General features: G+C 32.2%; 1 protein-coding gene across 8 annotated transcripts in view; it reads left to right on the top strand.

Moving 5' to 3' along the window:
- The window catches only part of LOC126889519 (serine/threonine-protein kinase tricornered), a 675,111-nt gene that overhangs the window by 578,420 nt on the left and 70,097 nt on the right, over positions 1–26,594 (top strand). For 7 of the 8 annotated variants that reach the window (XR_007700061.1, XR_007700062.1, XR_007700065.1 and 4 more), the window contains exon 2: positions 21,305–21,440. Coding sequence is in view for 1 of the 8 variants with exons in the window: in XM_050657859.1 (XP_050513816.1) it covers positions 21,305–21,440 (136 nt within the window). In the remaining 7 variants the exon portion in view is untranslated. Of the gene's footprint in view, positions 1–8,653; positions 8,791–21,304; positions 21,441–26,594 lie in introns of those variants that run through there. The other variant, XR_007700063.1, reaches the window with a different exon arrangement.

The raw sequence follows: 26,594 nt of genomic DNA, 5'->3' as shown, positions 1-26,594 counted from the left end.
GTATACTGGCTACTACCAGTACATATTATTATTGTCTTATAAATTAATCTGGCATTAAATATTTCTTACGAAATAATAGTACTCGTAAAATTAAACTTTTTTATTGAAAAATTTAACTTGTTGATTTTTCCAGGAATATCCTATTTTTCCGGGAGGTGAAAATATCAGTTTTTCTTATTTTATCGAGCTATCATAATAAAAATAACTAAGTTTCTGCGTGCCATAGAAACCGAGATATTACACTGGCGGGCAAAAAATTTAGGTCACTAGATAAATTATACACGTTTGATGCCTCGAATTTCCTAAATATGTTGTCCGATTTGAATGATTTTTTTAGTATCATAGCTTTATTATTTAAGAATCTGAATGTATTAATATTGTTGCTAGACAGGTAAATGTCATTTTATACCGGGTGTAACAATCATACTGCGTCTTTCCTTAAAGTTTGGAACACTCTGTGGAATATTATAGCATAGATAACATATTGAAATTAAAACTCAATTGTAGCCTTAGACTTTCTTAACATTTTCTTTTTTATTCATTTGCATATGTTGGATAATAAAAAAGTTAGGTACTTTAACAACTAGCCATGTTCTTCATCAATACAGGGTGTTTCTAAATAAGTGCGTCAAACTTTAAGGGGTGATTCTGGATGAAAAAATAGTTACCGTTTGCTTTATAAAGATATGTCCATAAATGCTTAGTTTCCGAGATACGGGATGTTGAATTTTTTCTTACGAAGTGACAGTTTATTTGTTGCTCTAAATCCGGTTGGGATATCCAAATGAAACCATTGGCGTGCATACGGGTATAAATATTTTAGATACATCCCTTATGCACGCCAATGGTTGATATAAAATTCTTAATTGTATGTCAAAAAATGCTCAATAACTACCTCTTAAAACCTACCAAATTTCATTTGCATATCTCAACCGGTTTGTAAGAAAAAATTCAACATCCTGTATCTCGGAAATGAAGCGTTTGTGGACATATTTTTATAAAGCAAACGGTCATTATTTTTTCATCCAGAATCACCCCTTAAAGTTTGTCGCACTTATTTAGAAACACCCTGTATTGATGAAGAACGTGGCTAGTTGTTAAAGTACTTAACTTTTTTATTATCCAACATAAACAAATGAATCAAAAAAGAAAATGTTAAGAAAGCCTAAGGCTACAATTGAGTTTTAATTTCAATATTTTATCTATGCTATAATATTCCACAGAGTGTCCGAACTTAAAGGAAAAAACACAGTATGATTGTTACACCCGGTATAAAATGACATTTACCTGTCTAGCAACAATATTAACATATTGAGATTCTTAAATAATAAAGCTATAACATACTAAAAAAATCACTCAAATCGGACAACAGGTTTAGAAATTCGAGGCATCAAACGTGTATAATTCATCTAGTGACCTAAATTTTTTGCCCGCCAGTGTATAAATGTTTTCAACGCGCTCCAATTTGAAGTTCCATTCTCAAAAAAAAACGGAGCGGTATTTTACGAGTACTGTCACTGGAACGGAGTATACCTTTTTATTCCTTTCCGATATATGCGGAAATGTGTATAATGAAAAAAGTATAATGTGGAAATATGTAAAATTAATCATAATATATTTAGATCGTCGTTTATAATATACTCAATTTTCAGTTCAATATTAATTAACAGTGAAAATATGATTTAAAAAAAATTGGTATCTTGGTTCCTATTGTTTATAGAAGATTTTTTTAGTGTTTTTTTTTTCACTATCTTTTTAGTGAGCCTACTTACAATCGCGGACAAAATATTAGTCTAAAGTCTAAGGTACGATATAAGGTCGATCGGGACCAAGCTGTTTAATGGATAAAAATTATTGGATATGTAATTTAGGATGTTAACAATTACAAAAAGAGAAGAAGAAGATGTATAATGGAAAATGTGGTGAGCAAGTTGAATAGTCAACCAGCTACAGCTTTTGAACTGAGTAGAAAGCTGTGGAAGAGTTTGCTATGGAACTTGTAAGGACCGCATTGCCTTCTTTATGTATGAATAGGAAAGAAGAGTTGTGACTGGCTAATTGACACATAAGTCTATGCCATAAAACAAAAAAAAACATAAAGATAAAAAAGATCAAGGCAGGCTTTGTTTATATTTGATTCAGAGTTGGACCACCATCTCCATATAGCTATTTCAGCATCCTTATGCCTCATCAGTGAAGCTCAGAAATCTCAACTGTGAACGAAATACAAACAATTCTGCCAATTTAAGGCAAACCATCGCAATGCAATGAACCCACCTCTGAGACGCAATTTAGCGACATCTCTCGTATTACGAGGAAAACAACGAAAAGCCCCAGATACAAAGTTTACTACCTTTTAAACAATTAGAATAATTGAAATAAAAATATAATAAACAATATTTTAAATCTAAGAGTTTTCGTTAATAAACTGCTTTCTGGCTGCATCCCGTATCCCGTATAAAAAAAAAACAATTATAAAAAACAAGGTGCCCGACCTAATTTTGTTGTGACTATAATTAATTAATAATTAAAAAATGAATTTTTTTATAAGAATTACAAAAAAATTGACCCAGGCAGATAGTATTTCTATCTAATATGATGCCAATACGCTATGTTTAAGAGTTTACCGAAAATGTTCCATGGTAACTTATTTATATATTTTTAAGCAAATTATAAAAAATTGTTTTTTCTCTTCTAAATTAGTTTTTTTGATAAATTGGGTTATCTTACGACGAAAGCTCTTGTGTTTTTTTTCGTAAAATGTGTAAAATAGTCCATTCTTGTTTCTTTTCCGTCCCCATTGTTCTGCATTTTTTTCATTCTCGTACCACTGCTGAACCTGGTGATAGGTTGGGAATGAATGTTGTGCTGCTGCTTTTGTTGGTGGTAGCCACGCAATATTAAATTTACTTTATATGCTGATTTTGTGAAGCATATATATCCATATTCGTTTACATCACTGCCACCGTATAATTGAAGGAGGAAACGTTCTCATGTTTAAGCAATGATCTCTGGATCAACGTTTGGATTTTTTAATACCTCAGTAACCTCGTTCAAATCAGGATTTTTTCGGATTCTGGAATTACATTTTTCCTTGGTTAAAGAGTACACATCGACGGTTAAACTGCAAAACCTCGTAAGTCGATTTTTGGTCCATTATTACTTTTATACTTTGTTGGTTTATACTTTTACATATCTTTTAACCCTGCTGTCCCGTTCGAGTCAACTACACAAATGTACTGTTCGGGTCAATATGACCCAACTAAGGTTTACGCTCCTTAATGGAAATAAAAATAAGCTAATGGTGATAAATAAAACTTTATTAACAAGAAATTATGGTTAACTAAACAAAAATTATGTTGTTAATGTAAATTAAACCTTAACATTAACAAAAATAAAAGTATTTTTTTCTTTCAAAAAAGCCTAGTAACAAATATCTACAAAAATTTAATTCAGTTTACAACTAGGACAGTAGGTAATAAAAAGAATTGATTTTACAAATATATTTATGATATATTATATAATTAGTCCTGCTATCGTTTTTACTGCAAGTTTACAGCGTGCTCGTTTAGCAGGCGGAGTTAGATTGTCCATAGACGGTTCACTAGCATTTCCATCTTATCTATTTGTTCCTGCTAGTGTCCTTTTTACCAGTTCATGAGAGCCTTTAGTTATTGGTATATTTTTTCTGGAAATGATGACTGGTTTCATTAGTTTTTTCCCAATTCCTCAAGAAAAATTCGCCGTTTTGCCAGTTTATTGGTATTCCATTGGATAGTTATTGATGACCATAACACGAACGCGTTGTAGGCAGGTTTGTCCAGCAGATTATAAAAAAACAATCATTGGCCAGCGATTTATCTCTTCTCACATGTATACGTGCCAACAAGCTAATCTAGAGTATCCACTGCTCCCTTATTGGAATTGTAATACAAAATAATTTTTGGCTTTTTCATTTGATGAAAGTGATGCATGATGCAAAGTACTCATAAGAACAACATTTTTATTATTTTAATATTGTCAACAACAGTGGTATCTTGCGTGAAATAAAAAAGACGAGCTATGAACTTCTTTATAAGCGATTTTTGCTGAAGGCTCCTGTTTATTTTACTTATAATCCCCGGCATTGTACCTACCTTGTTTTAGAAGAAATTGTCCTAAATTTTACGATGTAGAAAAATTATTACACGTAATATTGTGGCCTTCCAAATCACTACTCAAATCACACATCACACGCATTCCTGTATAGATCCGCAATTTTAGAGCATAAAAAGTTTTACTGTTCATAATTGCATAAAACCCAAACTTTTGTGCCATATTTCGCTTTGCTTGGAATGTACCATTTGAAGGGAGATTGGACTCTAAAGGCAACTAGTTGCTTATAGACGGTAACATTTTCAATAGGGTTAAAAAATGTTGGTACATTTTCTACCTATGTTTCATAAATTTCACGTATTGTACCAAGTTTATCAAAACGTCTTCATCATGTCTAGTAGTTTTGTTATCAAAACGTATTACTTGCAAACTTTTTGTAAATTGTCAAGCGACATTGTTGATTGAAATATACTACGAGCCGTTTCTTCATTCCACAAACTTTTAGTTGATTCACCATGGGACTTATAAACTCGAGCTAAAAATAAAAGGCCAATGTATGCTTGGAAACAGTGCCGGTTTAACCTAACTTCGGGCCCTGGGCACTAGAGAATTAGGGGCCCCCTTGATTGCTATTCGTTGTCATTTTTTTTTAACAAAAAAACACATGCATTAACTAAAAACGTTTATTGTAAAACCCATACATTTTTAAAAATTTAAAAAAATATTTTTAAAACAAACGAGAAAAATAGCAAACGTAAAAATATTCCAAAAGATACATTTAAAAATATGAAAAAACAGAAAGTTCTACAGAACAACACACGACAAACAAAAAAACATATTCTAAAAAATATATAAGACAAAAATTAGCTCACTTTTTTTTCTTGACTAGGCATTAGCAAACTGTCATATTAATACTATCAAAATTCAGTTGCTCCACTTCTTCATTTTTTGTAATACGATAGTGATAATGCGTCTAGGTTTTCTCGACTCTTTGACCTTTAATATATGTATGTATCTTTATTCTTTTTAAAGCCAATAAAGACCGCTCGTCTGACGCATTAGAAATTGGTATCGTCAAATAAACTTGCAGTAAAGTTAAAAATTGGCAAAAGTTGCCTTTACATCCTGGATGACACCAAGTTTTCAAATGTTTATTCAAATTTTGGCATAACGTTATAAAATTAATAATTTCATTATGCAAGTACTCTTTGGTTTCATCAACATCTTTTTTATATTCCTCGCATAAAATATTAATTCACTTTTTGACTTCTTCTTTATTTAGCGCAAAAAAAATCTAACAGCTGATATTACATATTTGTAGCATTATATTCTCTTTAAAAGATCTTGAGAAATGTTGCGGATATAACATTAAATAGGTACTTCAATTCTGAATATCTCTTGCCCCTTTAAAATTATTTCACTTTCAACTGCTTCATCGAAAACTGTTTTTTTCTTTGTTTTATGAAGGCCAATTCTATAGACTATAGAATATGTTTGAGATTATTGCCTTCACAAAAAAATATTTTTGGCTTCTAGTTCAATTTCTAACGTTTTGCTTGTTGCATTCACTCGTTTTAAAATCCTTGCCCAAACCAGTGTCAATAGAGAATCCAAGTTAACCTGTCTTAAAGGTATCCATTTTATTATACAGTGCCTTGGCTTCACTTCTAACTGCTGATTTTTTGTCTCTATAGGGCTTTTCATTCACAGTCATTTGTTTCGAGCTTCTGTCATATCTCGTACAATCCGTATATATTAATATTATACACAGATTATACAACATACGACATAAGCTCGAAAAAAATGACAATCGATGAAAATCCCTATTATTGCTTAACTGGAAAAATATGTTTGATGGATCCGTAGTTTTTAAGTAACATCATAAGTACAGCATCAAAAGATTCTACATGTTTTGTTTTCATCGCTTCCAGGAATTCATTGCAAGTTTGGTCAGACAGATAGCTAACCGAACCTTTTTCTTTATTCGCATTCCGCTGTAAATGCTGAGCTAAGAAGTTGTCAAAAGCAAAGTATACAAGACAACTTACCTAAGTAGTTTCCCTTATGACGACTCGTTAAATTCTCATGAGATCAACGAAAAGCTAGTCCTTAAGAAGCAAGTAATTTAAAGGTGACAACAACTCTTCTTAGGACCTTTACTCAATAGTCAGCTTCGCGTTCTACTTGCTCTGTCAAGCCAGCGTCTATAACTACAATTTAACTGATGATCCATCTAACTCCAACTGATGATCTTGTTATTAATGTAACCATAGAGTTAAGATGAAATTTACTTTCTTCGTGAGATTTGAGCAAACTATTCAAATATTTCCAGTGGGTAAAATATATCCAAAATCAGTTAAACTATTTTTTTTTCAATTGAAAATAATTTGCACGGGTAACAATAAACAGCTTTAACACTTCTCTTTGCCTCCATTGGGTTTTACTCTATAAGAGTTGCTTTCATTTAATATTCTATAATAAGCTTTGTCTCCAGCTATATACATTTTTTTACAATTTTCTAAGGACTCTTTGGTTTAAAAGTTGTCACAGTTCTTATTTATCAGCCTTAAAATCAGACCATATCGAAATCGCAGGTATTTCGTAGTCTTTTTCTCTATTTAAATAAATAGTCTTCGATTATTTAGCGGACTTTAATTTGTTATTAATACGAGGAAGGGTCCATACGGGCCCCTCCGGGGCCCGGGCCCATGGGCGCCCGCCCCAAGCGCCCAATGGATAAAACGGCACTGCTTGGAAACCAACTTTATTCATGCCTTTCCAGTTAGTTCCAAAGACATGCTGTCCGTCCTTGTTGGTCATATTTATAATTTGGTTTGCAACATCGTCCAGCTATACTACAGTTTATTTTACAAGTTCTAGCTTGCAGAAACCTGTTTTTATTTACAGACGTATCCGGCTGACAAACACACAGGTACTGACAATATAGAATATGTTTATTCTGCATATGAATATACATATTATAATATATTATAATAATAATATGAATATATAAATAATAGAGAATATGAATACTGCCAACTAAACATACATACACAGGTAATTTTTAACGGATTTTTTGGGTCAAATAGACCCGAACAGGACAGCAGGGTTAAACTACGAAAACTTGTTGAAAGTCAATATTTAAATTTAATGGTAACAACAAAAACCTCATAAGTAAGATTTTAAGTTACAAAACCTCCTAAAGTTGCATTTTTTATGAGACAAAACCTCATAAGTTTAATGATAGTTTAAGATTTTAAGTAACAAAACATCGTAAGTCGCTCTTTGGAAAAAAAAAACAATATTACTGAATTTTACTTAATGGTAATGGAATCGTTACCTAAAAAGAACCCTTCACACAGAAAACTAATAAATTGAATTTTACATAAAGAAGCCAAAATGTTTTTCGTCTCTCCTCTAAAGTTACATAAATCTGATTTACGAGGTTTTGCAGTTTAACCGTCGACATGTTTTATCACAGCCAGTGAAGGCATGCAAAATAAAATATGATCTGCAGCTGTTATTCACTCTCTCTACTTGTTTTGACTTGACATCTAACCTTCCTACTGTATGTTGCTAAGAAATAATCATGAACTTGGTTTTCTTAACGCTCATTTGTGGTTCATCTTTTATACTGTCTTGATGTAATCTATTTACTAATCGTTGCAGTTGCAGTGCTTCTAGACTGTCTGCAAAAATAGCGGTGTGGTCTGCGAATCTTAATGTTGTTCAAGATTTTTCCTTTTATTGATATACCCTGTTCATTCCTCTGCTATTGCTTCCTTAAAAATGGCTTCGCTGTACAGATTGAATAACAATGGAGACAACACGCAACCCTGTCTAACAGCTGTTTTGATTTCTGTAGTTTCTGTTTCGACATTTTCGATTCTAACCTTTGCTTTTTGATTAAAGTACAGATTGACAATAACCCGTACCTATAAAATATCTCGACTGTCCACATTCATCTCTTTTAACAGTTCTACCCTAGTAGAGTTTTTGATGTACTCTTTTCTATCAAAAGAGTACGACATCAGAAACTAAAGATCATCAAATAAATGAGATCATCTGACTGTAAAGGATTAATACCGGCGGCAATAGTAGAATATTTTAGAAAAATATACGAAAAACACGTGGTGGTGTAGATAAATATGTAATACTTTCTGGCGCTGGTACGCGGATAATTGTAGGAAATTTTTTCTAGTTTAATTTTGTACCGAAATGTTTTTCTCTTAAATGCGTCGGAAACGAGATATTTCCACAATCTGTTATTAGGCGCCATTTTTTCAATATGGCGGCGCGAGCGGCGGAGATACGAGGTAGCAAAGTTGAAATTCAAAAAAAGCATACCGAAGTCCATAAAATATCGAATTTTCAAAACTCCCGGAAAACTTTCCAGGTAACTCCCTTTTTTTCGACCAAATGATTGAACTATAAAGAATTTTCAAAATAATGAATATTGAGTTTTAATATTGACTTGATTTTACTAGCAAATTATCAGAGAAGATTAGATAAAATATTGTCGAAATAGCTCGCCGTATTATTGCTAGGGTTACCTGTTTAGTATGAACTCATTTATCGTCAGATATACACTTTCGGATTGATACCGGGTTTTTTGTAATGGTCGACGTGTTTTGTAGTTAATAAAAATGTCCAGTCTCTTGAATGGATTCTGTGCTCCCTGGTTTAGAGATAGAGGTAGACCATTATTTTTCTATTATACTATTTTTATAAACATATAATTCTATAATTTATAGTTCTGTGGTAAATATAACAAATAAATTTTTTAATTGTCATAATAGGAAGTTTATATCTTCCGGTGATGGATTTGGCTTATTTCTAAAAATACATAACCACAAAAAAGGACAGTGTGTTGGTATGTACATTTGTAATTATTACTTACTTAACTAAAAACGTAATTAAAAATAAGTGATTATTTAACAAATTAAATATTTAAATGCTATTATAGTATTTTATCTAAATGCGTGAACCAATAATTGTGAGTACCAAGTGAACTATAATATCGGTAAATCACAGAGGAATAATAAAACAAACAATAAAAGGTAATCACTTTAAAAACATCTTCTAGGCTTACTACTTCACAGGGAAAAATTTACTTTCTAAATCGTACTAATGGGTGCGTTCGGACGACCACAGCGGCTGGACAGCTGAGCCAGCAGTAGCTGTCAGACGTGACCGCTGGAAGTCAGCCGCTGAGAGATTTACTAAGCTTTCCCTATCACGGCTGGATACAACCACTCAGCCTATTTCTGCTGACAGTCAGCCGCTATGGTCGTCCGAACGCACCCATTGTTTGGTATATCATTTTTTTTGTTGTTCCCTTAATGTTCTTATTCCAGATTACATTATGGAGTTATCTGATGCAAGATCTTGTTTGTCCCAATCTATTTTTTATTTCTGCTTCTGTTGTTCCATTTTTCGACATTATAAAACCCAAATATTTAAAATTCTTCGTTCCTTTTATTTCTACTTGTTCTTCTATTTCTAAATTTTTGACGTCTTTTTCCGATATTGCTAAGTATTCCGTTTTCTTCAGATTTATTTCCAGGCCCACCTTTTTTTATTCCTCTTTTAGTTTTCTTACCATGTAACTGATATTATCTTCATCTTGAGCCATCACCACCTGATCGTCTGCGAAACACAATGTGTAGAGATAATCGTCCCTTATCGGTATTCCCGGTACCCCTACATTTTATCTTCCAAGTTGTTAGTGCGTGTTCTAAAAATATTTTAAAAAAATAGTTGGTGACGTTGGGCATACCTGCAGTAATCCTTTTGTTGTTTTGAAGTTAGTAACTACCTTGTTTCCGATTTTTATATTTACTTCATTTCCACTGTATATGTTCTTGATTGCTTGTGTTAGGTTAGGTGATATCCCTATTTTAGTCATTGCTTTGTAGAGTTCTTTCCTTGGCACGGTGTCGTATGCCTTCCTAAGGTCTACAAACGCCATGTGTACATCTCTGTTGTTAGCTCTTTTCTTCTCTATTGCCTGTTATATTGTTAGACCAGGAAGGATCTGATTTTAGGTGGATGTGAGAGGTAGCATTCGGATTTTTGCGGATAAAGTTTGGTGATAACTTCGTTAATAATAATTGACTTATGCTCCTTCTCAAATATACCCGGAACATTAATAAAAAAAATAAAATATTTAAATATTTAAAAAAATTTCGTTTTTTTTTCTACTTTCTTTGCTTATAACTTTAAAACGATTCATTTTGGAACAAAGTTGTATGGGAATAAAACAAAGATAATTAAATTTTCTATCAGCTACGATTGGTTAAAAATGTCCTAATTTATCACCCTTGCTGCAAAATAGCAATAAATATAAAATAAGGAGGCAAAACAAGCCTGTCATTATTCAATGTTTTTCCATCACTTAGGTTACACTTGGAACCTTCCTAATTCGCTTAGAAAATTTTTGTAATGTGCTAAAACCGTCCACCAAATTTCATTAAAGTTGACTTACTAGATTTTGTATAATAATTTTGCAATCTAAACTTTTTTTTAAATTAAAATTTTTTAAAATCTTGCACAACAAAAACTAGAACATACAAAGATTTGTCAATTTTTTTACATATAAAGAAGCACTCCATCTATCTAATGCACTTTACAGAATTGAAATCTGATTATTTAAACAGCCTCAGCAACGTTTTAAAGTTATAAACAATTTTTTGGCTTATAAACAAATTAGTGCTGTGGCCAGGAGGGGGTGCTACGGCTCCTTTATTTAGATGGACTTACCCAAGTTTTTTATGTATTTTGACCCGTAGAACACGAATTTTTTGGCTAACAGTTGATCCGGATGTCGATAGGATTGTTATAAACAAAGGAGTTGAGTAATTACATAACATCGATTTTTCGCAAAATAAAACATTTTTTTTTGTATTTCTTGGGTAATTCTAAGCAAAAAATGTTCTTACAAGTTTTTTCGTAGGATGCATAGTTTTCGAGATAAACGCGATGGAACTTTCAAAAAATCGAAAAATTGCAATTTTTGAACGCGAATAACTTTTGATTGAAAAATAAAATAGCAATTCTGCTGACAGCATTTGAAAGTTTAAGTCAAATTATACCGGTTTTAATTGTTTGCATTGCTAAAAATTTATTTTTTTATTATTAAACAAAGCTATTTGTTTATAAGCCAAAAAATTGTTTATAATTTTAAAACATTGCTGAGGCCCCTTAAATAATCCGATTTTAATTCTGTAAAGTGTATTAGATAGGTAGAGCACCTCTTTATAATATGTAAAAATATTAGCCAACTTCTAAATGGTCTACTTTTTGTTCAGAAAGATTTTAAAAAATTTGAACTTTTTTAAAAACATTTAGATTGCAAATGTATTATGCAAAATCTATTAGGTCGATTTTAATGAAATTTGGTAGACCATTAAGTAAGTTATAAGAATTTTCTAAGCGAATAACTAAGGTTCTAAGTGCCACCAAAGTGGTTAAGAAACATTGAATAACAACAGGCGTATTTTGTCCCCTTATTTTGTATTTATTGCTATATTGCAGAAAAGGTAATACCTTAAGACATTTTGGACCAGTCGTATATCATACAAAATTCAATGATCTTTATTTTATTTCTGTACGACTTTGTTCCAAAACGAATCGTTTTAAAGTTATAAGCAAAGAAAGCAGAAAAAAATCGATGTTTTTCGAAATTTTTAAAAATTTTAATTTTTTTATTAATGTTCCGGGCATATGTGAAAAGGAGCATAAGTCAATTATTATTATTACTGAAGGTGTCACCTAACTTTATCTGCAAACATCCGAATGCCACCTCTCACATCCAAAAATAGACGTTTTTTTACAGATTAGTCCTGGTCCCCTATTTTTTGGCACCCTCCAATTTCTTCTGACACCCTCCAATTTTTTCTGACTCTCAAATTTTTTTTGGCTCCCTCAAAGGCTCTAGCCTAGCTGATTAAGACAGTGAAAAATTTCCCAGCGATATTCCAAAAATAAAAATACCATGCTGCTTTACATCAAGAAGTATTCGACTAAAAAAAATTTTAGCCTCCTAGCCCCACCCATAACCCCCCAAAAAATTAAAACGTGTTTTTTTGTTTTTTTTTGCGATATCTTCGGTTCTGATCATCGTAGAAACTTCGGTTTTCTTTCATATTGTAGGATTTTTTATTAGCTATAGTGTAGCATAGTATTTTTTTTCCAAAATTTTTGATGCGAAATTCAATTTTTTTTGCTTTTGAAATTTTTAAACTTTGTTTAAAAAAATTAGGCCGACCGAAATGCCGAAAAAAAAATATTTATTGGATGTCATATTATCTTCACGATTTTTTTTTTCAGATTTTTAGGTGGAGCATCATGGTCAAAATACCTAAAAATCACTTTTCGGAATATTCTTTAACCGTTTTGACCCCTAATTCAATTTTAAAATCATTCTCTCCCTTATTTTCCTTCAAGTACCTACATCCTAAAAAAGATCAAAAAAATTGTATACTCCTAGAAGCTGAACATAACCTCAAAAAAAAATTCAAAACGTATATTATTTCGTTTTTTGACGATATCTTAGGTTCTAATCATCTAAGAAACTCCTGTTTTCTTTTAATTTGTAGGTTTTTTTATTGCCTACTACATGTTGTTTCCTACAAAATTTGGGTGTTTCCAACTCTTAAGAGTTGCCATTAAGTCATTGTAATGTAAACAACTCAATTGTAATGTAAACAAAAATCCCACGTGTTGGGAAATTCAATACCTTACCAAAGGGCATTATCCTTGTTGCTATATATCCATCCTAAGGCATTTTATTTAAGTATGCACCTTTAATGCATCCATATAATATTTAAAGGGTTTTTTCCCCGAAAATTTCTTTGGTGGCTCAGCTGGCATCCAATCTGTCTAACACTGATGATGATTTTTTATAAAATCGAAAACGTTTTGTTGTGATGTAGCCCTTAAAGGGATTTTTAATAAAAAATTTATACCTTTTACAAAGGATTTTTTCCAATTTTTATGATCGAAATATTTTGATTATCACACAAAATAAAACAATTGACGGTTTATATAGAGTTGGTACGAAATACGGAACAATAAACAAACTTGTTTCAAGAAATCGAATAAGAGAATGCAAAGAGAATTTTCTTAATTTCGAAGATGTTCCAGACGTTAAGCTGTCTCTAAGACTAAGAGAAATTAGTAAAAAATATTGTAAATTTGGAGGACAAGGCTTTATAAAATGCTACTGCAATATAAATGTTCTTCAAAAGTGTAAAAAGTCTAACGTATTGTGCAACTCTAAATGCCATAATGCCTCAACATGTGAGAATAAAACTTTTTTTTTTATTTTAATTACGATAATATAAAAATAATAAACATCAAAATTAAAAAATGACGTTTTATTAAACCTAATCTAACAAATTACGACATTTTAATAGCTGATCGGGGTTTGACTGGTCAAACCCCGATTTCATAAAATTAAATTTCGACATTTGCCTGACAAACTTAGTCTCTCCTAGGTTTGACTAGTCAAAGGCCGATGGCCGAAACTGTAATTTATTTCGTGCTTTGACTAAGATCGTCAGTCACACCTGAGGATTGCCTAGTCAAACCTAGGAGTGCCTGAAATTCGGGCTTTGACTATAACATTTTTATAATGTATTAGGTATGTATAGTGTGACCAACTCCAATTCAGTTGAATTCGGGACAAGACTGAAAAAAATACTTGAAATCCGGGACTTTTCAATGAAAATCGGGCCATTTTTTATTTTTTAAATATAGGACTTTAATATCATCATTTTATTGATTATTTAACATTTTTATGTTGACAATGATATTTTTAATGGGATTAAGCCACAATTGGTTATATGTAATAATAATTATATTTTTGTTAGTTTTTGACGTCTCGACTACCAGTCATTCTCAAAAAAGAAAAAAATTAGAAAATAAAGTGATGTTGCATTTCCATGTAAATATAACCTTAGGTTAAAAATATAATTGCCAAACAGGCCACAAGAAAACAGCTTCAAAACATTTAAAAATCAATCCATTCATATTTTAAGTTGACCTCAACAAATAAAATATATAATGTATTCTTGCAATGTAATTCTTTATTTACATTGCTTATTTTTTAAAATCATAATTATTGTCGATTTTTTTTGTCCCAAAAATTGAATTTGATGTGTATTCTTAAAAGAATAACGAAAAAAATTGAATTTTACCAAAAAGTTGAAAATTCGGATGGCCCAGAAACCTTTTCCGGGACGCCGGGACACGACTTCGTAATTCGGGCCATGTCCCGGATTTTTCGGGCTAGTTGGTCACACTAGGTATGTAGTACCCAAAAAACCCATTTGCAACCTGGCTGCTCAAGTGTCCCGAACATGGTATATTTTTGCCTTATTTCCCTGGCGTATATTGCATTTAATATTTTGTTTAATGACTATACCCTTCTACGTAAATATTTTCCATTTCTTTATTTACTCAATATGTGTGTAAATGTTATCGTTTTTGTGAATTTCAAAAGTCGATTGTGATTTTATCGATATCTTTTTGTATACATCTGCACGACTCGTGATTTTACTCTACATTTTTAGAACGGTGTTTTTGAGTTAAAAGTGGGTATAGAAGATACTGCGGATAAAGATTTAATGCTTAATAATCCAATTCATAGCAGTCTATTTGACGCCATCATTAGAATTTTTTGCTGGTTGCACATTCGAGTTGATCAGCGTGCTACTATAATACTACCGTTTGCCTTTCTTGATTCCTAACTTTGAAGATACATATTCTGAAACGTTATTTTTGTGACAATTTTGAATTAAATTTGTATTTAGGGATTAAGGCACCCAAAGTCCCATTTAACGACAATGTTAACATTATGTCACATAGCTCTGCAACCAAAGCACTTAGAGACCTAATTTTTGTTTTATTTTGAAACTACATGCATTGTTTAGTCCCGCGTAGATTTTTGTAAAGTTAGAGTGAAAAAAACATTTATTTTAAATTTTTTTAAAATACTCTTACAAAAAAAACCCAAAAAAGTTTGGATTTTATTTTTTATTTTACGTGTTTTTATACATTTTTCAATAAAACTTTACGCGGGACTAGACATTATCTATCTACAACCACTGTAAAAATTTGGACCTTATATCTTCTAAGAATCCAGGGATATCTGACATCAAAAGTTAAAAACCTAGTATTCGGGAAATCGCACAAACATAAAACACTCTAATAGGTTATAAAGCTACTGGTACACGGTAAGTTGAGTGCAGACGTTCAGAAAATAAATAGTTTCGTAACCATGGATATTTTGTACTATAATGTGTTATATATCGTTGAAAAGAGAAGATTTCAGAGAATAATTTTCAATGTAACGCAAAAAACTTAAAAAAAATAAATTTTCAGACTTTGGGTGCCCTTAAACCTCGATTGGTTGTAATCAGAATAATTACATTTTACATTTGTTTCGGCGTTTGACAAATTTTTGAATTAATCAAATTCTCCTTGGAAAAAGAAAACCACAACTCATTACCAGTCCTTGATGTGTTAAATGAGGATATTGGATACATAATTAAAGTCTACAGAAAACCAATCTACACCAACCCAACACAGATAGGTAAATTAAAATATCACAAGGAAAAATTCCTGTAACTGGCTGTATATCATAAATCACAAAAAAATTTAATTATCACTCAAACCTCAACATAAATATCAAAAAGGGAATTATCAAATACCTATATGCAGTGGCGGCTGGTGAGGGAGGGCTTCTTTTCCAGTTATTTGCCATTTTTAACTTTAAACCTTCAAGCAGGTACAAGTAAGAATATTATGACAATAATAAGTGGTTTCTATCTTGTTAAAAACATAGTTTTAAATTTAAACAAAGATTTTAACTATTTATAATGGGAAATAAGCCACAATATTATTAAAAAATGATTTTTATTAACGTTTCGACGCCCAAATCGGGTGCCGTTGTCAAAATACCAAATACTACTAACATAAATAAAAATGTTGTTGCTTAGTAAAAAAAAATCTTTTAATAATTTATTTAATTTGACTCATTTATATCGGCAATTCAGATACATTTTAAAGAAGAAGACTTTAAAATGATATTGCCAATATTTATGAGTTGCGTTCCTGGGACAACTTTACTGAAATATAGTTCATTCGATTACATGAAATCAACCCCAACTCAAGAATATCCGTCACAAAAAAATCATAGCATGCGATCTGTCTTTAAAAAGACAACCACATGCAACGGTGACATTAAAATTCTCGCGTTAGAGATCTCATAGTAAATCACGAGGGAAAACCAGGAAAAACCTCGTGATTCTATCCCGACATCCTAAGTATTTGGTATTACATTTAATTTACTCTCAAAATTAATACCAAATTCTGACTTTACTATAATTTTGTTTAAATTATAAATATGTAATATCAATAATACATGGATATATAAGTAATACTAAAATATAAAATATGTATCCCGAAATAACCAAAGTACGTGCCTCCTAGCGGCGGGATACGGGCAACAATACATTGGCTTATAGGGCAGTCCTTACAGTAGGGATCCTGGCCTATACAGAAAAATGCAGGCGGGTGTGGGGTAATACTGCACTTTGGTTGCATTGGTGGTGTATTGGCTAAACGTGCAGGGCAGGGTATGGTGCTGATAGAAAAGGCATTCAGGCATCAAATATCCAAAAATCTTTTCAGGCCATAATAATGAAAAGACCTTCTCCAAACGCAGTAAAAACTTATACTGAAATGATGGCATCTCCTGAGGTAAAATGTTCCGGAAGTAAAATGAGCCTCCGTTCGGATCTCCGGGTGAGGACTATCTCAGGGGGAACACCATTGCAGGTTAGAAAAATCAGGATAGGGTCTTGGAATCTTGGTAGTCTTACAGGTAAGAGTCTGGAGTTAGTGGATGCGCTCAAACGAAGAAGAGTTCAAATTGCTTGTATTCAAGAAACTAGGTGGAAAGGACAAAGGGCGAAAGAACTAGGTGAAGGATACAAATTGTGGTATGTAGGGAGTAGTAACACTAGAAATGGAGTTGGTATAATTGCTGATAGTGAAATGAAAGGTAACGTAGTAGAAGTTGTAAGAACGAGTGATAGAATGATGTCAGTGAAATTTGTAATTGATAAAGAGGTATTGAATGTTGTTTGTGTGTATGCTCCCCAAACAGGTCTGGGTGAGAATGAAAGAAGAGCTTTCTATGATCAATTAGGAGACGTACTGAGTGATATTCCAGCAGAGGAGAAAGTTATAATAGGAGGTGATTTCAATGCACATGTGGGCCAAACCAAGACAGGATATGAAACAATACATGGGGGATTAGGCTTTGGAACTAGAAATGAAGCTGGAGATGACATGCTTGAATTAGCAACAGCATTGGATATGGCGATTGTTAACACATTCTTTAAAAAGAGAGAAACTCAACTTATTACCTACAAAAGTGGACAACATCAATCCCAAATAGACTACTTCATGATAAGAAAAGAAGACATACGTGAATGCAAGGACTGCAAGGTAATAGTGAGTGAGACAGTAAGCCAACAACATAAGCTGCTTCTTCTGGACATCGAAGTAAAAAGCGAAACTAAACAAAAATATCGGAGAGGACCACAAAAAATCAAATGGTGGCTGCTGAAAGATGAGAAAGAAGGTCTATTCAGGAGAAGAATAGTAGAAAAAATATGTTGGAACATGAAAGGAAGCCCTAATACAATTTGGAGAAAAATGGCCAGTAGTATTAGAGAGACTGCTATTGAAATACTTGGGAAAACGTCAGGAAAAAAGTTTGAGGATAAAGAGACTTGGTGGTGGTCAAACGAAGTACAAGGAAAAATAAAAGAGAAGAGAAAATTATATAAAAAGTGGCAAGAAACCAGATCCGACACAGATCTTCAAAACTATATGGTGGCGAAAAAGAAAGCGAAAGTAGCAGTAGCAAAAGCCAAAGCAGAAGCGTATTCAAACCTATATGATCAACTTGATACCAGGGAAGGCGAAACGAAGATATATAAAATAGCCAAACAGAGAGCAAGGAAAGCAAAAGATTTTAATCAGATTAGATGTATCCGAGATGAAAATAATAAAATACTAGTTCACGAAAGGGAAGTCAAAAAGAGATGGAGAAAGTACTTTGACAGCTTATTAAATGAAGAATTTGACAGACAGCCTGTAGAGTCAACGGAGACAGTAGCAGCAATGGTCACCAAAATAACCAACGAGGAAGTGGCTCAAGCGCTTCAAAAAATAAAGAAAGGAAAAGCGGTAGGACCAGATGATATTCCTGGGGAAGTATGGAGAGCATTGGGAGAGACAGGAACAAGGTGGCTAGCAGGTCTATTTAATAGAATTATGGAAGTCGGACAAATGCCAGACGAATGGAGAAGCAGTATACTGGTACCTGTTTACAAAAACAAGGGAGATATACAACAATGTACAAACTACAGGGCTATAAAACTGCTTAGCCACACCATGAAAATATGGGAAAGAGTAATTGACAGACGGATACGTGAAGAGACCGAAATATCCGAGAATCAATTTGGCTTTATGCAGGGTAGATCAACAACAGATGCAATTTTCATTATAAGGCAGTTGATGGAAAAATACAGGAGTAAAGAAACAAACGCTCATATGGTATTCATTGATCTTGAGAAAGCATATGATAGAGTCCCTCGAGAGATTCTGTGGTGGGCACTCAATAAGAAAGGAGTCCCTGGTGAATATGTAAAGATTGTGAGGGATATGTATGAGGGAGTAACGACTAGTGTTAGGACAGGTGTGGGAGAGACTGATAAATTTCATGTGAAAGTAGGATTGCACCAAGGCTCTGTGCTTAGTCCGTATTTATTCTCATTAGTTTTGGACCAGATAACAGCGAAACTACAGGGTAACATTCCATGGTGCTTAATGTATGCTGATGATGTCGTGTTAGTAGGAAATAGTGAAAGAGACTTAGAACAAAAACTGGAACAGTGGAGACAAGCTCTGGAGGAAAAAGGTTTAAAACTTAGTAGGACAAAAACAGAGTATTTGGAATGTTCATTTAAAGATGGAGCTACTACAAATAAAATGGTATCTTTGGATGGTGAAATGATTGTGAAAAGCAATAGTTTTAAGTACCTAGGATCGGTATTACAGAGTAATGGAGAAATAGATGGAGATGCATGCAGTAGAATTAGGGCTGGATGGATGAAGTGGAAAGAAGCGAGTGGTGTGTTGTGTGACAGAAAAATTCCAATGAAGCTGAAGGGAAAATTCTATAAAACAGCCATAAGACCGGCTATGATGTACGGAACTGAATGTTGGGCAGTGAAAAAGAAAGAGGAACAACGAATGCATGTGGCGGAAATGAGAATGCTTAGATGGATGAGTGGAGTGACAAAGAAGGATAAAATTAGAAATGAGTATATTAGGGGAAGTCTAGGTGTGGCACCAATTGATGCCAAAATGAGAGAGCATAGGTTAAGATGGTTCGGTCATGTTCAACGTCGAGACGTTAATCACCCAATACGAAGAATAGCTGAAGTGCAGATTCCTGGAAGGAGTAGGAGAGGAAGACCAAAGAAGACCTGGGGGGAGGCGATAAGGCAGGACATGTTGGTAAAGGGGATTAACATTGATATGACCCAAGACAGAATTGTATGGAGAAATGCAATTAGGGAAGCCGACCCCGCATAGGGATAAGGCAAAGAGAATGATGACTAAAATATAAAATATGTACTAACTCGACTATTGACTTACTAATTGTGGTATTTTCTTTCTATTGACTTCCTCTTTCAAATAGGGAGGACAAGGGGAAATACAATTGATATCTTTGTCTATTCGCTGAAAACATGATTTGATATCTTTGTTAGATATCACATTAAATTTTGCTATACCAACCATAACATTTTGCCGAGCCTGTATAATGCTCTATTTCCCGCAGCTATCCTTGCTAAGACCTCTTTTTCTATGTGTTTGTCATCTGTGATTACCGCCCCCAGATATTTAAACTCTTTTACTACGATATGCGCCAAAACAAAGGACACTGAAATCAGGAAGCCTGTGAAATATAATCGCGTCATATGAAACAAGTGACAATAGTTGTCATGGTATTTTTAAACATTGTTTATTCTAACAAACTGTCAAAAAGATTCGAAATGGTGCTTACAACGCAAGAAAAAATATTTATTATTGAGTATGATTTCCGCTCATACGGGAATGGACGATCAAATGGACCTAATTTGATGCTAAATTTTTATCAAATTTGATACAAATCTAACAACTCTTGATGCTTATGTATGGGGTATGCTGAAACAAGCCGTTTTTACAGAAAGTCCACCGGCAACTATTGATGAACTCCGTGAAAAAATTTTGACCTTTTTCAGAAAAATGCAGCAGCCTATTTTTAATAGCATGCTAAGCAATCTTGTTAGCGTTATGAGTACTGCTTGGAACGCAATGGCGAGCACTTTGAACACATTTTGTATAGAAGCAAAACTTAAAATTCGCATTATTTGAAATGTTGTTATTTAACTTTTCATGTTTGATAAAGCTTTAGTTTTTCAGTGTCGTTTGTTTTGGCACATACTGTACTTTGAAGTTGTGGCCGTTAATAGTGATGTTCTGCCTAACTCTTGGTATTGGATTTTGATTACTAGCATGTATTTCGTCGTCTCTTCATTTATTCGAAGACCCAGACTTCCTGTTTCCTCCTTGAGTTGTGAAAACACTGTCTTCTGTAGAATGAGCGACTGCATCTAGAATTCTAGATCATCAGCAAAGACCAACAATAGTTTTGACCCTCGATTGGCAAATCTCTACCTTTACCTGTGCATATGACTCACGCACATTTGAGATAGCTCCACTAATTTTCTTCGTATTCCCCTTTCTAGCATTGCTGGCCATAGTCTGCTTCTTTTTATCCAATCATATGCTTTCTAGAAATTCACGAAAATTTGGCGTACATTTCGGTTGAATTCTTAGTTTTTTTCTAATATATTGTTTGTTGACCTTCCAGCACGAAAGTAGAATTGGTAGTCACCTAGAATATCTTCCGTATCCGGAGTGAGCCTCTTTAGCAAGATAATTGATAGAATTTATTATATGCTCTGTTAATAAGCGATGTATAAGCGGTGTATGTAATGTGTACTCTACTATAAATTCTTTTTATGCCATTTTTTGTTAAAAAAACTTATTAATAATCATATTTTTTTTATTATTTCAGGGGTCCTGGACATGACCGCCACGGAGAACACCATCCGTTTTAGTGTCCATACCCTGGACAAAGCAACCAAAGCAAAAGTTACTTTAGAAAATTATTACAGTAATCTTATAGCCCAACATGTAGAACGAAAGCAGAGGTAAGGTTAAAAATTATCAAAAATTCAAAACAAAAAACAAAAATATGTCTGCCAATTTCTTGTTTAAACACGTTTTTAGAATATTTCCTCTGTTTGGTTAATGTAAGAGTGGTTTTGTAAGGCTTGTGGTGACAAAAATTGCTCATAATGATTGTGAAGTACCTACAAATGTCAAGAAACATTTATTTTTCATGCTTAGTTGGTGTTATTGTCATAAAAAGTTAAAATATAACATAATGATAAGTCTCTATTGTTTTCCTTGATTTGTCCGGTCACAGTTCGCCAAAAAAACTATTGTATTTTTCCCATTCTTATTGTAATTACCATTCTTATTTTCTTTAATACTCTACCTCAAGAACTTCAATGATAACTCTCACATTATACAGGTGTGATGGTTTCATATTCTGCTCTATTTCTATTGTGATATCGTCTGATGTTATTCGCTACTTTTCTTGTTACTTTCTCTTGAATCTCCTTGTTTAAATATAACGAATATTTTCCTTGTTTTCTTTCACTTAAAAATCTGTAATAGCCACTACATTATTAACCGTTGTTAAAGGTCGGAATGGGACATCTGGGCGTTGCCATTTCGGGGCCATTTGGGCGTCGAGCCAAGTGGACGTCAGCCGTTTCGGCGTCGGCCATTTCGGCGTCGGAATTAATTGGTAATGTTATAGGTTTTTCTGTCAGTTCAAATTAAAAAGTTAGCTCTAGACTTTACGTTTCTAAGGCTACTGATGTTGCCATGGTCACTTTAAAACACGCGCGTTTTAGAAAACTCAATTTACGCACTCTAGAGCGTTGTTTAAATAAACAAAAACTAGTACCATTCAAAAAAAATTTAATTGTAAATACAGTTACGCGTATTACATAATATTATGTGTTTATATCCAACCTACAAAAATTATTCAACAAATATAAATTAAAATAAAGTATAAAGTAATAAAGCAAAGCAAGTATGTAACTGTTCATAAAGATCAAATGAAATGTCTTTATCGTATTTAGTAGTTAGTCTTTCGACTTACTCTTTGGAAATGATAGAAATTTCTCGAGTTGCAATACTTCAAATATGTATTACTCAAGTCACAGAGACTTTGAAACCTTTGTTTGGTTTAAGAAACCAACATATCCAAACAGCAATAATATGTATTGACCCCGAAGTACCATTCCGGGTCTAAAATCGTCTCATCTTCACACAAAATCACCATAAAATAGTTTAAGTAAAACTGTCAATTATTCTTCTCTTTTTTTATTTGAGTTTTGATTGTTAGAATTTGCAGTGTTGCCGGTACATATTCTTCTCGTATACGTATAACATTTCGAAGGATATTCAAAAATATACATTTACGAAATTTTTCATTCGAGTTAACTCGTATACGAAAAAATTCGACTGAATTTGAAAACACGACCCCTGGCTTTTACCCAGGAGGCTCGAGTTCGATTCCCGGTATCGGAAATCCTTTTTGTTTTTAAAATTATTGACATTTTGATTTAAAAAATAATTTTTTTTGTAGTACTTTTTTGTTTACTTCAATAGTTTGCATCAAATCTTTAGACGTTAATTTGACTGACTTTTCTTCAATGCAAATTAATGAAAATTTGCAGACATATGCATTGGCGCGAACAATACAATACAAATTTTATGTTTATTAATTGTTTAAATAAAAAAAAAACGATTTTAATGGAAAATGCTTAAATTCTCTTGTTTTTTACAATGTAGAAACTTGAAACTTTTACTGATTGTAGCTAATGATATGAAGTATACATAATTTCACTTTTTATGTTAATTGTTTACGTTATCGTTGCCTTAAAGTGTTAACCTGCTAAGTCCACATTTTAGGCAAAATGAGTTTTTAACATCTTCATAATAGTATTAATTTAGTCTATCGATTAGTTAAACAGCCAAGTTACAATTTTTATCTAAAACCTAAAATATTGTATGATTTGTATATCAGCTAACTCCGATTGCTTTGATTTTCCCGCGTAAACGCAGCTAAGTCCTTGACAGCCATGCATTTATATAGTAAAACTTGACCTGACAAGTACACGCTGCGAAATCGTTTTTTGCCTCTCCTGTAAAATTTGGTAAAACGGAGTTAGCAGGTTAACACTTTAGGGCGACGTTATGCTTCCATAAATAAACAATAAAGTTTCAAATTTTGAACGCCCATATATTTGTTTATATATAAATCGGCGTTTATTCATGTAAAATTTCAATACGATACGAAACAAAACTTCAACCAAAACTCGAATTCAAAAAATTCGTGTTTTTATCGTAGTCTTAGAAAAACCACCGGTAGAGACGTTTTGTGCTACAATAGGGAACTTGCACATTTTTTTTATTACATAATAATGTTCAGTTTTGTTTAAAAATGAGATTTCCAAAATTTCACGCTTCAAAAACTCGTAATAACTTAGAAATACATATTTAAAGTCTTCTGCGGTATAAAATAGTTCAAACGACCCGTGACGTCACATAGTTTTACATTAGTTATTATTATGGTTATATTTCGCTGTGTCTAGGTACACGCTAACGTGTACGCAAATAAAAAAGTTAGGTACACGCGAATTAAACTTCATCAAGCCAGTGACGTCATTATTTAGCGTGCGCAGTGACTGTATATTTTGGTACATGCTATTTTGATATGTTTAGTGTTTGTTTGATAGAAAAATATTTGTTAAGGGAAGGGAAGCAGAACTATTCAGATGTTTCAAACTTAATTGTAATAAATCAATGTATACATAAAAGTATATATTTAGGTTAGCAAAATAAATATATGTATTTAGTTGACATGGCACGTACAAAATATTGTTAAAATAATTTTTATACGTAAGTTAATTATTATAATCAACTATTCTAAATGGTAAATAAGCCACAATTTAACTAAAAAAATGATTTTATTAACGTTTCGACGTCCAAATCGGATGTCATTGTCAAAATACAAAAATTAGTCAGATTAAATAAATTATTAGAAAAAATTTTTTACTAAGCAACAACATTTTAACTAAAAAAATGATTTTATTAACGTTTCGACGTCCAAATCGGATGTCATTCTCAAAATACAAAAATTAGTCAGATTAAATAAATTATTAGAAAAAATTTTTTACTAAGCAACAACATTTTTGTTTAATTTAATAATATTTTGTCTTTGACAACGACGTCCGATTTAGACTTGGAAACGTTAATAAAATCATTTTTTTAGTTAAATTGTGGCTTAGTTCCCATTTAGAATAGTTGATTACAAAAATGCCACAAGGAAATAGCTTCAGAACAATTAATTATTATTGTGAAAGCTTTAGGTCTTCCTTTTATTTTAATTTTGGACGTTACTATTCCACTTATAACTAAAAAAATATATATTAATTTATAGTCTCTTAACTTTTTCATACTGTTTTAAAATGTTGTTAAACTCATTAAAACAACTAAATAATTGTCCACACTGTATAGTTAATTTAAAAACAAACACTAAACAAATAAAAAAAATAAGAAATTTCTTTACTAATCAATATTAAAATTTAAGTGTAAACACAACGCGATTAAACAAATTCCAACACTCTGACTTTTTTATTTGCGTACACGTTAGCGTGTACCTAGACACAGTGTTATATTTAGGTATATTCTTCTCCTTCTTTAGTTTATTGGCCTCCACCTACTTGGGTATTTGGCCAGATCGTCGTCGGGGAATAAAGGAAAAATATTTATATCCTAATGACATTTATCGTATGTCGTTGTAATAATATATACCAGTTTGTTGAGATTGGAGTTTGATACAGTTTTTGAAGGAAAGGAAAGAAGGTTTACTATTGAAAATAAAACCATTTCGTAAAAGTACAAATTTTCTATGAATAGTTCAAACGATCAAAAACACTTTTAACGTCACATAACTGTATTTTTTACTGACGTTTATAATGTCTAATTTAAAATTATATATACAATTGGTGTAGAATGTAAACATACAACGGCGTGACGTCACGACGCGTTTTGGGGTGGCTGGTATAAGTTGCATTTTTAGTCGTCTTTAGGGGCCAAACGAAATACAAACAAAACTTTTTTATCTTTGATACAGGTTCTAAATTATGTTCTGTTGTTATTTATAACAGTTTTTTCGAATTTAAAATTTTATGCAAGTTCCCTATTAACATTAAAATCCGTTTTGTCGTATTAATTAATTAAACGCTTTTCTTTAGTTCAATCGTTTGAGTCAAATCTTTGGACGTTAATTTGACTGCCTTTTCTTCAATGCAAATGACTAAAAATTTGCAGACATATGCATTCGCGGGAACAATACACGAATAGTCATTAAAATATTGTTTTGTTTATTAATTGTTTTAATAAAAAAAAACGATTTTAATGGAAAATGCTCAAATTCTCTTTGTTTTTACATTGAAGAAACTTGAAACTTTTACAGATTGTAGATAATTATATGAACTATACATAATTTCACTTTTTACGTTAATTGTTTACGTTATGCTTCATAAATACACAATAAAGTTTCAATTTTTTTGCCGATTCCGGCTACTTTTCATGTTTGTACATCATATGTTTTATACATATACATGACGATGACGATAATATACGATAAACAGGACGATATATTTTAATGTTTGAAAAGTGTAAGACTAAAAATTAAAAAATTAAAAAGTATGAAAAAATATTTTTAAGAAACGCTTTTTTTACTAAAAAATGAGTGACTAAAATTAAACATATTATAAAAAAATCAACTAAAAAGCAAAAAATAAAAAAAATTGATAAAATGTAACACATTCGTTAAAGAAAAGCGTGGTGCCAAAACCGTTTATTCGATGACGCTTTTCTTTGACGAATGTGTTAGATTTTTTCAATTTCTTTATTTATATTGTGTACTATCAAATAAAAACGTGGTATTATAAAATGTTCTTTTTTTATAAAAGTGTAATTATTTTATCATATAATTTGTATACTCGTTCTTCCGTCCTTAATCCTTGTTTAAGTTTTTTTTTGTTTCCTATTGTAAACGGGAACATCCTCGTGGATAATCAAATATTAGTCGACTACTTCTAATACCTCTTGAGAATTCTAAGTTTTACGGTGGCATTCTCTTAGCATAATTTTACTGCTCCTTCGAATGGGTTACTTGGTTTTTTGCTATAATTAAGTTGTCCCATTTCTAACTA

Source organism: Diabrotica virgifera, chromosome 8 (assembly GCF_917563875.1).
Source record: "Diabrotica virgifera virgifera chromosome 8, PGI_DIABVI_V3a".
Taxonomy (NCBI): domain Eukaryota; kingdom Metazoa; phylum Arthropoda; class Insecta; order Coleoptera; family Chrysomelidae; genus Diabrotica; species Diabrotica virgifera.
This window is presented reverse-complemented; position numbering and strand designations above follow the sequence as displayed.